Source organism: Barbus barbus (assembly GCF_936440315.1).
Source record: "Barbus barbus genome assembly, chromosome: 44".
Taxonomy (NCBI): Eukaryota; Metazoa; Chordata; class Actinopteri; order Cypriniformes; family Cyprinidae; genus Barbus; species Barbus barbus.
This window is the reverse complement of record NC_136722.1, coordinates 15,198,025-15,211,844: the sequence shown is the minus strand read 5'-3', so window position 1 is coordinate 15,211,844 and position 13,820 is coordinate 15,198,025. Positions and strand designations below refer to the sequence as shown.

Genomic DNA, 13,820 nt, shown 5'->3' with positions numbered 1-13,820 from the left:
GTAGATAGCGCACTCTGGTGGATAAAATTATCGTGGGGTTCTTTGTTAAACAATTAATAAAACTAAAAGCATACTTCACAGAGAAAATATTTTAGTTTATCTATATTTAGTATTTAATTATAGCATTTTAAGACATTCTCATCTTAAGGGTTATTATAATTTTAAGGAAAATGATTGTTTTTAGTCACGGAACACTAATAGTTAGGACTTTTATTTTGAAACGTGTTGTAGCGGTGCTTTTAAATTAGTCCTGAACAACGCTTCCTGTTACTACAACACCAACAAAAACAAACGGTAAAATCTTAGTTCATTGTTCCTCTGTCAGTTTTTGGTAAAATAAGTATATATTTTTGTCAGTACTAATCCAACTTGTGTCGGTCATTGTGCATAACACGATTAGCTAGTAGTTAGCATGGATGTGTTTGAATTTTAGCATATAACGCTATATAAATTAAAATATAATTTAAAAAATTCGTTAATGATACGTTAATTTACAATGATTGTCAGAATGTCTCTGTTAGAAAACTATTCCTGTTAAAGAGAACAAACTTTATCGTTAGCGACGTATGTTTTGTCCAGCAGTATATTATTTGTTTCTATTAGGTGCCCCCTGTGTCTGTTACAGTGATGTCTTTAGTGCGGATGAACCGTCCTTTATATGGTGCGGGTAAAAGACCAGTGCGAAGCAGGAAGGTGTCTGCACCAAAGAAAGAATGGGTGGTGAGAACCCGTCAGGCAACCAATTACTTTAAATCCTTTTTCTGGAGGGGGTGCCTTATAATTTCTGTTTTCCTATTATTTTAGAGCACAGTCAATGATCTTTCAGTGCATAGAGCCACGCCAGAGGAACTGGTAAGGAGTTTACTGTGAAAGCTGTAAGCTGTTTTCTTAAGGATCTATTGATTATATATATATTTATCCATGCATTGATCTCTAAGGCTAGACGTCGTGAGATGCACAGATCCCAGAACAGGGTCGTGGCGCAGTGGGAATTAAAAGAAAAGGCTCTAACACGCAGACGGAGGAAAAACCAGCCCCCCAGTCCTCCAGGACTTGATAGAGCCCGACTCCACATCATCAGAGAGGTGCGAATGGATTACAGACAGCTCACAAAATTAAGCGTGTAAAAACTACATCTGGGAAGAATGTAATATTTGATACGCAGATTTCTAACTTCTCTGAATTAGTAAAGTTAAAAGCTAAAAACCCTGTCATATACAGTTTAGACTTTTTACTAAAGTTTTAAAGATCTCATTGATAAATATCAGAAATTGCACCAAATAACATATTTGCAAACTCTGTTTTGACCACTGAATAAAATTGAGGTGTTTTTTCATCTTAAAGTGTGTGCTCCATGTTCTCACTTTATCATACTATATGAGCCATAAAGCCTGGTGTATCAAATATGATACTCAACAAAAAATTTGACGTATTAAAACTGATTCATATCAAAAAAATTAAAATTATTTTATATCTTCAGACTTTACAAAGCTCATTTAGTTAGATAACAAGTCAGATCAGATAACAAAAGGTTATGAAAATCTTTTTGTTTAGTTGTTTTCAGATCAGTGTCAATTGCAGGATGTCATTGCACGGTCTGACAGAGCTTTGGCTGAGGTGAAAGACCTGTTTGGTGATGCACCCCGTCGACGCACAGGTGGTTGATTCTTGTGCAGTATAAACTAATGTGCTATTATCTGATCAAACAAGTATTATGTAAATGTACTTGTGAAAGCTCATAAATTTGTTTTTCAGGATTCCCCACCATTACTGTGGCACCTGACTGTGATTCTGACTCTGAGCTTCCTGTCCATCAAAAACCTGATCCTCCAACCCAGCTGTCATTGCTCAGCCAGACTATGATGGATCAGCAGGTACTCACACACAAGCAGTCCCTACAGCTTTTGCTCTGTAATAAAACCTAGAATAATAAAGTCTTTTCTAGGCCCTGAATGACTTGGAGGACTGTGAAGAAGAACATGATGAAGTCCAGGATGCCCCAGTGCACCTCAGCTCTGTGATGCACAGGTGTGAATGACCTTCAATAATCAACTTCTAATGCATTTTTATTGTCATTAGCAAGTCATTTTTTAAATGCTTGTTTTCAGAAAAAGAAATAAATGTAGGTCAAAGTCGTTTCCATGGACCTCAGATAATCCAGAGCAAGAGCTACCCAAGACACCATGTAATACTGGAGTCAGAGAAGATCAGGCAGGTAATGACGGCATGAGCTTCTTTATGTCATTGCAGGTTGATGTCAAGATGAATCTGTTTAATGTTTAAAAAATATATATATATCTGTGCTTCTTTTGTCCAGCACTCAATGCCACGGTGGCTGTACAGCGTTTAAAATCCAGACAGACTTATCCTGATGTAAACCAGTCTACCTCACTAGTCAACCAGGTTCTGAACCCAGAGCCTGCTTCCTCTCAACCAGGTTGAGCACTGTTATCAGACACTATTTTTAGTATATTATACAATAACGTAGTAATAATTATTTAAATTTTGTTAAAACTGTTATTTTTTTTATTTTATTTTTGTAATAATATTTCGCAGCATTATTGCTTTTTTTTTTATCAAATCAGGTTTGGTGAACCTGACAGACTTATTAAAAAAATAAAAAATAAATATATATATATATTACTGACACTAATTAAAAAGTTAATTTACATTTTTTTTTTTGTTTTATAAATTATTTTATTGTGTGTGTATTTAGATGCGTACTTAGGCATAAATAAAATTAAATAAATGGTAATACCTGGGGTTTTTTTTGTTGTCATTTTTCTTTTTAAGGTATTAAGAGCAAGTCAGTTCAAGCCAGTAGGGGGCGCTCCGGACATACCTCTGGCCTCAACGGCTCAGGGTTAAGTTCTATGGCAGGAAACCAGTCCAGTCTGGAGCTTCTGCAGGGCATGCTTGAGCAAGTGGAGACAGAGCTGGACTTTCTAGACCACCAGAACCCTTCACCAGAAGCTGGACCACAGCAACAGAGACCAGGCCTCACCGGCTTCTCTGTGGCTCTAGTGGCGACACTTGGACGTCTAGCCAGTCATATTAGAAAAGTGAGGGCACATAAATGAAATCCAAAAGATTCTTTAACAAAATTGGTCAAATGAGTCACTTCCTCATTTACGTCACTTGCACAGAAAGAAGAGGAGGCTCTGAGGGAGGCACAGGAGAGAAGTCGACTAGAGGAGGAAGTGAAGGAGCAGAGAGCTTTGATTGACGCCCTGACTGTAGAGTCACTGACACTGAGGGAAGAGAGTGCCAACCTGCAGGTGAACTATTTAGCCTTCAGAAACATTATCCAGATGTTATTTGTAAGTTTGACAATTTATATGCCACATGGTGTTCATTTTTGTTTTCATGCAGGCGAGGCTGCAGCAACAGATATCTGACCTAGAGCAGCGTCTAGATGCTGTAGTCCTGGTTGTGGGAAGACCAGATTCTGCAGAACCACACACAACAGAGCAAATCACAGATAATGCAGCTCAAAGTAACTACCACAAACTGTAGATCCACAGATTATGTACCTGTAAACTAGTTGTATCTAATTTGATTAGGATTGGTTATGTTGAGTATTAATGTAAACATGTAGCAGCACAGTGATTAAGAAGATTGTGTTGTGTTCTGTAGAAAGCAGAAATCTGGAGTCTGGCTCTACTGAAACGCTTCTACAGCAACAGGAATTTGTCTCTGCAGCTGTGCTGCTCTCTCCTCCTCGTCAAAGAGACTGTCTGCCTCCAGCAGGTCAGTCTGAAATATAGAAAGATCCCTCATTCTGTCAATGTACACCTAGTAGTGCTGAGGGTTTAACACTAAGACAAGCATCACTATTGTTGTTCCTATAATCCAGATGCAACATTTTGGAGGATGATAAAGTAGATTAAAAATCCACATAGACATGAAATAAAAAGGTCCCATACATGTCTACAAATTTGAACATCCTCAAGTATCCACTAAGCAACCCCCATCAGCACCCCTAGAAAATACTCAGAACTCCTTACTGATGGATTAGAAATTGTTAGGTCACACTTTCTTTTGAAAATATATATTAAAAAAATTGTAGTGGCTAACTTTCCCACTTAAACAAATATTTAATCTTTTCTAATGAGTGGTTATGTTTTGATATACATTCTGAAAAGGAAGGAGGGTTCGCACAGGTGCACTTTCTGTAACTCTGCCCAGCATTTATGAATCAACAATCAAAATGCAGCAACTGAGTTAAAAAATATGTACGTTAGAACTTCTTAGGAAGGCACTTCTATTCTCTCTTTTGAAAGCTTGCTAAGTCTAAATTAATCACCAATGCAAGTATGACTCAACAGTATTTTGTTACTTCTCCCAGCATGTCGTCTACATTCACACGCACCCCTGCTGCACTACAGTGGCTCCTGTGCAGCAACGGGAAGTCAGGGTTCACTGGAGGACTTTGACATCTCCATCTCTCCTTCCTCCTTCGCCAGCCTACCACGGCCCACTCCTCTGCTGGATGATCTCTCTCAAGATGCCATGTTAGGGGAGATCGCTGAACTGACACTTCAAAACACCGCAATCCGGGCCCAGTTGGGGCAGCACCGTCCATCTCCAGCTGGATCTTCAGTGTCGAGGGAGCAAAGCGCAGACCGGCTTTCCGCAGCAAGTTCTGTAGTTAGAGAAGTGTCGCCCTCTTCAGAGCTACAGCACACACAGCAGGTTAGTTACATTCTGTGGACTTGGGGTAAAGTAGTCTGCAGTTCCTCACAACTGCTTTTCAATTTATTTCTTATAGTTGTGCCTTTACTTCTAACAAATATGACTTTACACTATTGATCAAAAGATTAGGGTAAGTAAGATTTTTAAAAATGTTTCAAAAGATTCCTCTCTAATGCTCACCAAGGCTACATTTATTTGATCGAAAATACAGTTAAAACAGCAATAATGTTAAATATTTTCAATTTGAAACAACCGTTTTCTATTTTAATATATTTTGAAGTGTTATTTATTCCTGTGATGACAATTCAGCTGCCGTTAGTCCAGCCTTCAGTGTCACACGATGCTTCATAAGTCATTCTAATATGCTGATTTGGTGCTCAAGAAACATTTCTTATTATGTTCTGGTTAATATCACTTGTTGAATAGAGGAATTATTATGATTCGTTTTTTTAATCATACTCAGCACAAACTTTTAACTGTAGTTTGTCTCATTTGTGAGACTTGTGAGTTTCTCATAATTGTGTATCTCACAATTACAACTTAAAATGTTTTCCACCACAATTACATATTTTTTACTCTGAGGTAGAAACAGGCTTCCATAGTACACAGTGAGTTTGGATATGGCAGTTTCTTACATTTACATCTTTTTTACCCAGCCTATTTCTGTAGAGAGATCCTCAACGATGGAGATTGAACAAAAACTGCAGGAGCTGAACCGCCAAAGTGCTGAAGCAAGAGCTAAACTACTAGAGCTCATTGAGCAACAGAAACAGAGCACCTCTCTTAGAGTTTCCCCTGCCATTTCCCCAGTACCTCCTCACTCCAGCAGCACTCATACAGGTGTGTGTGTGTGTGTCTCTTTTAATAATGCTTACATATTCTCAGATCCTGTAGAATGAGAGTAACTTATATGAGACGACTATTCATGTTTTAAAGCAGTTAGAGGGTTTACTCCAGAGCAATTTTTGACTCTTCCTGAGAGAAACCATTCACCACAATCCAGTGCAAGTAGTCGAAGGTGAGTTCTAAAAAGCCAAGAACAGATTTGCCAATAAGATATGAACAGAAACACATTAATTAGACTTGACTCTTCAATCCAGCTGTGCTAGTATAATTACAAGGCATTTTTCAAATGAGGCTTGAGAATCAAGTATAAAATCAAATTTTTATTGCACATATAACCATCTATATGTAGTTTCTAAAACGTAATATTGATGCTTATAGTATCTAAAACTTTGGATATTTATATTACTCATGATTGCAAAATTTTATTTTATTTCTTACAGGTGGACAAGCTAAAAAAAGAGGGCTGGTTTTCATTGTCAGCTCATGTCAAATGACTTGAGCTCAAGGAATATGGTCTATGAATAACATAATTTTTCCATGCACAATATTATTCCAATACAGGACATCCCTAGTTTGGTCTGATCAAACATCCTTACTGCAGCATACCTGTGTAATGCTCATGTTGAGAGGGCCTGTCTTTGCAACAAACCATGAGAATTATGTGGGAGGTGTTGGCATGGCCAGATTACATCGATAAACAATAGATAACTTCAGACAGTTTTACCTAGTATGACATTTACTTGAATCTTCATATGAAGTATTATAAATATCAGTGTGCATGCAGGCATACTGGTTGACTGTTCAATTGTATTTAACGTATTAGTTCCATAATTTTTTAACTCCACAATAAATTTTAGTTAATTAAATGCTTTATTGCGTTTTTTTTATATCACATTATTATATGCATTGTTCTCTGATTTTGAGAACAGTAAAAAAAAAAAAAAAAACAAAGCAGCCAAAAATGTAAAACAGTTGGAACTAACATTTCATAATTGCAATAAATGTTCGAGCAATGTTCAGTTCGTAAAACACTGGCATGGCAATCTGTTAAAGTGTTCTGTAAATAATTCATAGCTGGTTATTGATTTTCAGTAGCACAGCACCATGTAAACCACCAAACAAGGGTTGATATGATATGCAGTTAGTAAAACCTCAGTATGTTTCGCATATTGAGCACAATACAGCACAAATATTATTTTTCAGACTTTAGTTAAAATTTGTGGTATTTACTTGCTCTTTTCCTATTTTATGAAGCCCAGCATTTGACATGCAGAAAACAAATTATTTATTGTTGCCAAGAATTAAGAATTTGTTGTCTCATTTTAGTAAAAGTATGACCACAATGTATTAATTTGTTCTAATTTATTTGCTGCGATTCATCTAAACCAAGAGAACAATTTTCACGTTTTAATTTGCTTGTGTTTTTGCACCTAAATAGCTACAAATCCGTTTTTATTCATAAAATAGATCTATGAATGTTAAAAATTTGAGGGAAAAAAACTTTAAATACTTTTAAATGAAGTACAGCATGTGACACTAGCTGCGTTTCCATTACAGATTTGCACAAATCTTTTGCAATATTTTATAAATGTAGATGAAAAACTGTTATGACATGACGGCGTTTCCATTAACTGGTGTTATTCGACTAAAACATTTTTTTTTTTTTCCTGTTGCGAATAATGGCAACGGATGTTGGTTTAGGTTTAATCGAAGGAGACGTAGGCGTGTTTCTTTTGCGAAGCAGTGTGGAGAATGTGCCGCGGTGCACCTGGTATAAACACAAGCATTGACTTACATTAGAGTGGCCACGATCAGCTCTGGTGGCTGTTTCTGAGCCGTATTTAAACTGCAATAAGGAGTTATTAATGGCAAGGAAAGCCCCTTATAATTGAGAGCGGCCACTTTTGAGGTGTTTCTTGGAGATTATAGTACATTAAAGAATGATCATATGACTTTGTTACGTACACCAGGTGACCTGTAAATGTGAATTTCCATTACAGTTTTGCGAAATATTCCATTTTTGAATTGTCCCAAAAACCATCTCATGCCGGCATAAAAACTTTTGTGTGATATTTGGCAGTTTTTGCGAAATTGCCGTGTTTCCATTCAATTTGCAATTTGATGGGTAATGGAAACCCAGCTACTGTTTGTCACTGCAACGTCATGTCAACTAACCGTATTTTAATCTACCTCACAATCCCTATGTGGCATAGCCCATAGCCTTCCACTCCTGTATATAAATTTGACCTCACACTCCAACCCAGAGGTCTTGACCTTGAAGCAGCATCCTTCATCCTTGAGCTGAGCAGAGTGTCTCTGAGCCAGTGCCTGTAGATCATCCCAGCCATCACTTTCTCCCTCTCTGACCCACACTTTCCCACCTACCTCAGCCAAAACGTTGCCACCGCACCACTGCATGTCACGCAGCCCTTCTGCTTTGAGCAGATATATACATGCGCAACGTGGCGCACACACCTTGAAGCGCCCCCTTCCTTCTTCATAACAAAGACAGTGCAATCGTACCAGGAATGAAGTGGGTTCTGACGTGATAAAACGAATGACCTCCTCCACCCCATTGTCGATGGCAACAGGCCCGTGAACCCTGCTGACGGAAAACAGCTTCGCAGGACCAAGTATCCTTACCGATTCGAGAATAAACTGGAAGTTGTGGTGCTCACCAAGTTGTAAGTATGTTTGGAATTCTAATTGGGTCTCCTGGTGGAGCTGCATGAGAGAGCCCAATCCCAGCTGCGCAGGATTGAACTCCAACACGGAAAGCAAGCGATGGCGAACTCCCGCGTCAAAAGCTTCAGAGTTAAAAGCAGGATTTGATAAGTCAAACCTCACATGCTGGATGACCGTAGCAATGGGCGCATTTGAAAAGTCAATGGTGGTTCGTTTCGGCTGCACGACATCTAGGAGACGTGCAATACGAATGCATGCCTCCATGTGCTGTCTAGCAAGAGGAGTCGCATCCTGGTCTGAGGAGGATGGAACCATGCTGCTTAGAGCTTTACGGATGACCCGCGGAGAGACACCCTGGAAGGAAGTGACCCGGTGTATCCTGCTGGGCCTGCAGGAAAACAACCCTTCAACAGAAGAGGACAGCTGGAGGCCTTCCTGGAGGGGATGAAGGTCTCTTAGCACCTGAGCGAGGACTCTCACACTCTGCAGCAGGCTCTCAGCGTCCCCTTCAGTCCAGCACTGCTCCACTTCCTGCAGCAAAGCAGCCTCCACTCTGCCGCTGGCGCTCAGCTGCTCGATCATGCCTAGTATGCCACCGCTAGGCTTTGCCTCCGGCTCCTCCAGAACCTCTGCCATGCAGTCCCACACCAGAAAGCTGAAGATGGCCCAAACGGTGCGCTGATCTGTGCAGTCATCAGGACACAGGTGGTCCCAGCTGCGTAAGTGGTCCTGATCGTGAAGGTGGTCCCAGCTGTGCCGGTGACTGTGGATACCGCTGCGGAGAAGAGTCTCGGCTTTTTGCAGCAACCTCAACAGCAGACACCCTCTCTCTGAAAGCTGGACCCCTACAGATGACAACCAGAGACATCATGTTGGTTTTATTTATCATTTTCTTTACAACTTGAATAGATGTGAATGTAAAATCTTAATTATCACAATTTCTTTCTACGGTTCAAAAGCTTGGGCTGGTACAAGTTTTTTGTTTTTGTTTTTTTTCTTTATATATTTTTGATAGATGCTTCTACTCATCAAGCTGCATTTATTTGATCTAAAATACAGTAAAAAACTGTAATACTGTCAAATATTTAATTTAAATAAGTGAAAAACTTTAACTTTTTTTATTTTAATATATTTTAAAATATAATTTATTTCTGTGATGGCAAAGATGAATTTTCAGCATTTATTTGTTTACATTATATAAAGTATATATTTTATATTTTTATTAATGCATATTTCTGCATATTGGTAACATAAAAAGACTTTATTTATCCAACCTTTATCATATATTAATAAGCAGTTAAAAATGTTACATTTAATTTAATATTTATAATCAATATGTTTAATAAACATAAATAATAAAAAGTCTATTCCAAAGTACTTTGTTCAAGGTCTTTTTTCCTTCATTATGAAATCAGGAAAGTTTAATCACGATGACATTTCCTGGCTGCCCTCAAAAAACATTAAATGATTATCTCTTTTTATTTAGAAATATATCATAAAAATGGCATATTTAAATCATTATATCTAAAGTCACATTTAAAATAAATTAATAGATTTGGACAAGAAGCCTTTCTACGGATAAAATAATCTTTATTTAATCCAGAGAAAGACTTGTCACAAAGTAAAAGAAGCAGAAATTCAACAGTTCAGTTAAAGATGCACTCTGCAGAAAAACTATTTACAACTAAAAAAATTAATAGCTATTTATATTTACTTTATTTAACTTGTTAAACAATCTGAGGTTAAGCCTGAGATGGACTGGCCTTCACTTACACCGAAGGCTGAGTTCTGCCACTCTGCTCAGTAGTCTGTCCGCGTCCTTTGTCTTCTCTATATACAGGGACACTAGGGCCTCCAGCTGGGCTGAGTCTTCTATGCCGACCCCTTCCAGAAAGTACTCTCTGACCGTCCGGCGCGGTAAACCTACCGCCACACCAACCTCACAGACATTAAACCTAATTTCATCCCCCACAGTCAAGCCCAGCCGAGTCATAACCTGCTGCAGGCCTCCTGATGGAAACAAGAACATCAGTTCAGCAAGATTAGATCTTAGATGAATTCTGGAAACCAAAATGAATTTTTTCTGGTCTGAGCAAATTTACCAGCCATAAATATTTCTACAGTCTCATATTTTTCATATTGCTCAATATGAGTATAATGTTGAAATGTGAATCACCTGATAGAGGTAACGCCCTGAAGTGACCTCTGGTCTCCTCCACTGCTATCGGCACAATGCTGTCTTCAGCCTCTTTATTAAGGTCTTCCACCAAACTGTTCACTGAAAAATGAGAAGACTGTAAAGAAGCTGAATTCCTGGCTGAAACAATATTAGGAATTCTAACTTATGTTTATTACTTTTCTGTGGTAATATTTTTGCTGAAACTGATTACCATAAAAACGTTTGAGGTAAAAAAATAAAAATAAAGAAACATTAAAACTTTTACTCAGCAAGGAGGCATTAAAATTCATCAAAGTGACAGTACAGACATTTTAATTACTGAAAATTTAATGTTTATTTATCAAAGAATCCTATAAAAAACAATTCCACAAAAATAAGCAGCAGCAAAATTTCAACAATGAAAATAACAAGAACCATTATTAATAACTTGGCACTAATAATAATTGCCAGATCAGAGTATGACACTGTGACACTGAAGACTAGAATAATGACTGCTGAAAATTCAGCTTTGCCATTACAGTAAATGACATTTCAAAATAAACTGAAATAGAAAACCGTTACTTGAAATTGTAATATTATTGTTTTTATAATACTGTTATATTTTTTTATCAAATAAATGCAGTCTTGATGAGCAAAAGAGACTTCTTTCAAAAACATTTAAAAATCTTAATAATTCCAAATATTTCACGAGTAGTTTTGAGAATGACACAAATATTTATTTTTACAAAGTCTGCTGCTTCAGTGTTTTTAGATCTTTTTGTCAGCTATTACTATGGTATACTGTAGTATAATTACAAGCATTTCATAAGTGTCAATGGCTTTTATTGACAATTACATTAAGTTTATGCAAAGACTCAATATTTGCAGTGTTGACCCTTCTTTTTCAAGACCTCTGCAATTCGTCCTGGCATGCTGTCAATCACCTTCTGGGCCACATCCTGACTGATGGCAGCTCATTCTTGCATAATCAATGCTTGGAGTATGTCAGAATGTGTGGGTTTTTGTTTGTCCACCCGCCTCTTGAGGATTGACCACAAGTTCTCAATGGGATTAAATTCAGGGGAGTTTCCTGGCCATGGACCCAAAATTTCAATGTGCCATTTAGTTATCACTTTTGCCTTATGGCAATACGCTCCATCATGCTGGAAAAGGCATTGCTCGTCACCAAACTGTTCTTGGATGGTTGGGAGAAGTTGCTCTCTGAGGATGTTTTTGTGTCATTCTCAAAACTTTTGTGTCCTAAATTGATTCAGCTGTGGGATCGGGGCACCACCAGTGCAGAGCTTGCTCAGGAATGGCAGCAGGCAGGTGTGAGTGCATCTGCACATCCTCCAAGACCAGCTTCTCCCAACTATCCCAAGAACCATCCAATGCCTTTTCCAGCATGATGGAGCGTATTGCCATAAGGCAAAAGTGATAACTAAATGGCACATTGAAATTTTGGGTCCATGGCCAGGAAACTCCCCAGAACTTAATCCCATTGAGAACTTGTGGTCAATCCTCAAGAGGCGGGTGGACAAACAAAAACCCACACATTCTGACATACTCCAAGCATTGATTATGCAAGAATGAGCTGCCATCAGTCAGGATGTGGCCCAGAAGTTGATTGACAGCATGCCAGGACGAATTGCAGAGGTCTTGAAAAAGAAGGGTCAACACTGCAAATATTGAGTCTTTGCATAAACTTAATGTAATTGTCAATAAAAGCCTTTGACACTTATGAAATGCTTGTAATTATACTACAGTATACCATAGTAACATCTGACAAAAAGATCTAAAAACACTGAAGCAGCAGACTTTGTAAAAATGAATATTTGTGTCATTCTCAAAACTTTGGCCACGGCTTTACATTACAATTTTATATGCATTTAGATTATAATATTGCATTTAGGTTTTCTCCATTTAAATTCTGTTAGAAAAGTTCTGCTGACCATTAAGTCCCTCAGCTAGCTGCTCGTCTTCATTCTTTAGCGCTGTGCAAAAGCTCTTGCATGCTTTTTCTCCTTTTTTCAGGCAGATGGACAGCAGGGTTTGTGCTTGCTGTGTTGGGATGAGTATTGCTTGGATTTTCTCCAGCTCCACCTGAGTCAGAATTCCTCTGGAGAAGAGATCGAAGGAGACTGGCAGTACAGAACAGCCCAAGCGTGAGCACAAAACATTAAACTGGGCCTGTAGTTGACGTTCTGCGTGGAGACAGGACAATGGTGAGGGCAGGGAGACATTTACATTAAGTAAAAGTGAAAATGCTGTGACTATGTCCTACCTGTTGGACCTTGCATAATGCCTGGTGGCTGGGAGTAATCTAATATGAGAGTGCAAAATGTTTTAGTATTTATGTCATGCTACTGCATTTATGACAAAATGCAACTTTAGTCATGTCATATACCTTCTTCTGAGGTCAACCAGGTTCGTAGACGCGGGTAATGTTTCTTGCATTTTCGCAGACACTCTATGAAACTGGAGGCACCACTTTCATCCATCTGAGCGTCAACAATCTCTAGAAGTTTTCGGACTTTGTTGGGTGGCGTTCGTTCAGCTTCAATTTCATAACAGTTTTCTCTAGAGAGCAGACCTGCAGATATAACGCAGTCTAGCAGAGGGCTCAAGTGATAAAGAGCATCCACCAGAAGCATCTGTGAAGACAAGAGCCGGGCCTTTACAGTTTGCTTCTCCTTTGCTCCTATAGGGAGAGTAAGGGAAGATGAGCCATTTTTCACACAAGTAACACTCATATTTTACAGTTGTTTCCTGTCAATTCGAATTATAAGTTCTCCAGTGAATCAAGTTAGGGTTAAGTTTAGCCATATTGACCAAAATTTGAGCCACATTAAACATTTGTTAAAAAGTTAAATAAATAAAAATTACATGTCTAATATAGCCTAAATATGATTTGACCGAAAAGGGACAGCAAAGGTACAGTAACAGTTTTGCACTTTTTCTGAGAGGATAGATAGATAGATAGATAGATAGATAGATAGATAGATAGATAGATAGATAGATAGATAGATAGATAGATAGATAGATAGATAGATACGAAAGGTATATCTATAAAGCTTACCTGAAATGCTGGGTCTCTCGGTTGAGGAAGCCATCACAATATCACATAGGAATAATTCATACTCATCTTCAAACTATGGCAGGTTCATTCAAACGTTTCACTTCTGATCTCACGCGATTCATTCTCTGTTCACTTGATGGAAATCCTGACGCTGAGACTGTAGAAGCGCGAATAAACGATAACAAAAGTCACTCGGCGGCACTTTGTCAAAAATGATATACTTACTCTGAGTTTTATGCATCGGATAAATGCCAATGTTTGTCATAAAGTGTCTCGAGCAGTTCCTCAGTGTACCACTTCCTGGAAATGGTGAGCTACCCGTGAAAGCTTCAAGTCTGAGTCAACAAAGTTCCATAT

The 13,820-nt window shown here is 38.3% G+C and overlaps 2 protein-coding genes across 4 annotated transcripts; one reads left to right on the top strand and one right to left on the bottom strand.

The window, feature by feature from the left end:
- The first annotated feature begins 217 nt into the window (after positions 1-217).
- LOC306863643 (spindle and centriole-associated protein 1-like) lies at positions 218-6,886 on the top strand. Of its 3 annotated transcripts, none has more exons than XM_079407135.1 (17): positions 218-294; positions 604-720; positions 805-852; positions 939-1,085; positions 1,555-1,657; positions 1,756-1,874; positions 1,946-2,028; positions 2,109-2,215; positions 2,318-2,437; positions 2,794-3,062; positions 3,147-3,278; positions 3,373-3,496; positions 3,637-3,750; positions 4,349-4,695; positions 5,352-5,535; positions 5,632-5,713; positions 5,982-6,404. In XM_079407135.1, exons 2-17 carry the CDS (start codon positions 628-630, stop codon positions 5,992-5,994), a joined length of 2,085 nt encoding a protein of 694 aa, XP_079263261.1. In that variant the 5' UTR covers positions 218-294; positions 604-627; the 3' UTR covers positions 5,995-6,404. The 3 variants fall into 3 exon arrangements, with proteins under 3 accessions (XP_079263261.1, XP_079263262.1, XP_079263260.1); XM_079407136.1 differs by having other exon boundaries at positions 228-294; positions 626-720; positions 5,982-6,470; XM_079407134.1 differs by having other exon boundaries at positions 253-294; positions 5,635-5,713; positions 5,982-6,886.
- LOC306863641 (uncharacterized protein) lies at positions 6,397-13,785 on the bottom strand. The gene is made up of 7 exons (XM_079407132.1): positions 13,464-13,785; positions 12,792-13,085; positions 12,669-12,707; positions 12,337-12,588; positions 10,403-10,504; positions 10,000-10,236; positions 6,397-9,071 (listed from the first exon to the last, which is right to left on the bottom strand). The coding sequence occupies exons 1-7, from the start codon at positions 13,495-13,497 to the stop codon at positions 7,723-7,725; spliced, it is 2,307 nt and encodes a 768-aa protein (XP_079263258.1). The 5' UTR covers positions 13,498-13,785; the 3' UTR covers positions 6,397-7,722.
- Positions 13,786-13,820: the final 35 nt, after the last annotated feature.

Excerpts from the sequence above, each read along its gene's own strand:
- LOC306863643 (XM_079407136.1), top strand. The coding sequence starts at position 628 with ATGTCTTTAGTGCGGATGAACCGTCCTTTATATGGTGCGGGTAAAAGA. Across the intron at positions 3,063-3,146 it reads TAGCCAGTCATATTAGAAAA|AAAGAAGAGGAGGCTCTGAG; the intron begins GTGAGGGCACAT and ends TCACTTGCACAG. Across the intron at positions 4,696-5,351 it reads AGCTACAGCACACACAGCAG|CCTATTTCTGTAGAGAGATC; the intron begins GTTAGTTACATT and ends TTTTTTACCCAG.
- LOC306863641 (XM_079407132.1), bottom strand. The coding sequence starts at position 13,497 with ATGGCTTCCTCAACCGAGAGACCCAGCATTTCAG. Across the intron at positions 10,505-12,336 it reads GCTAGCTGAGGGACTTAATG|TGAACAGTTTGGTGGAAGAC; the intron begins GTCAGCAGAACT and ends CTCATTTTTCAG. Across the intron at positions 9,072-9,999 it reads GGCAGAACTCAGCCTTCGGT|GGGTCCAGCTTTCAGAGAGA; the intron begins GTAAGTGAAGGC and ends TGTCATCTGTAG.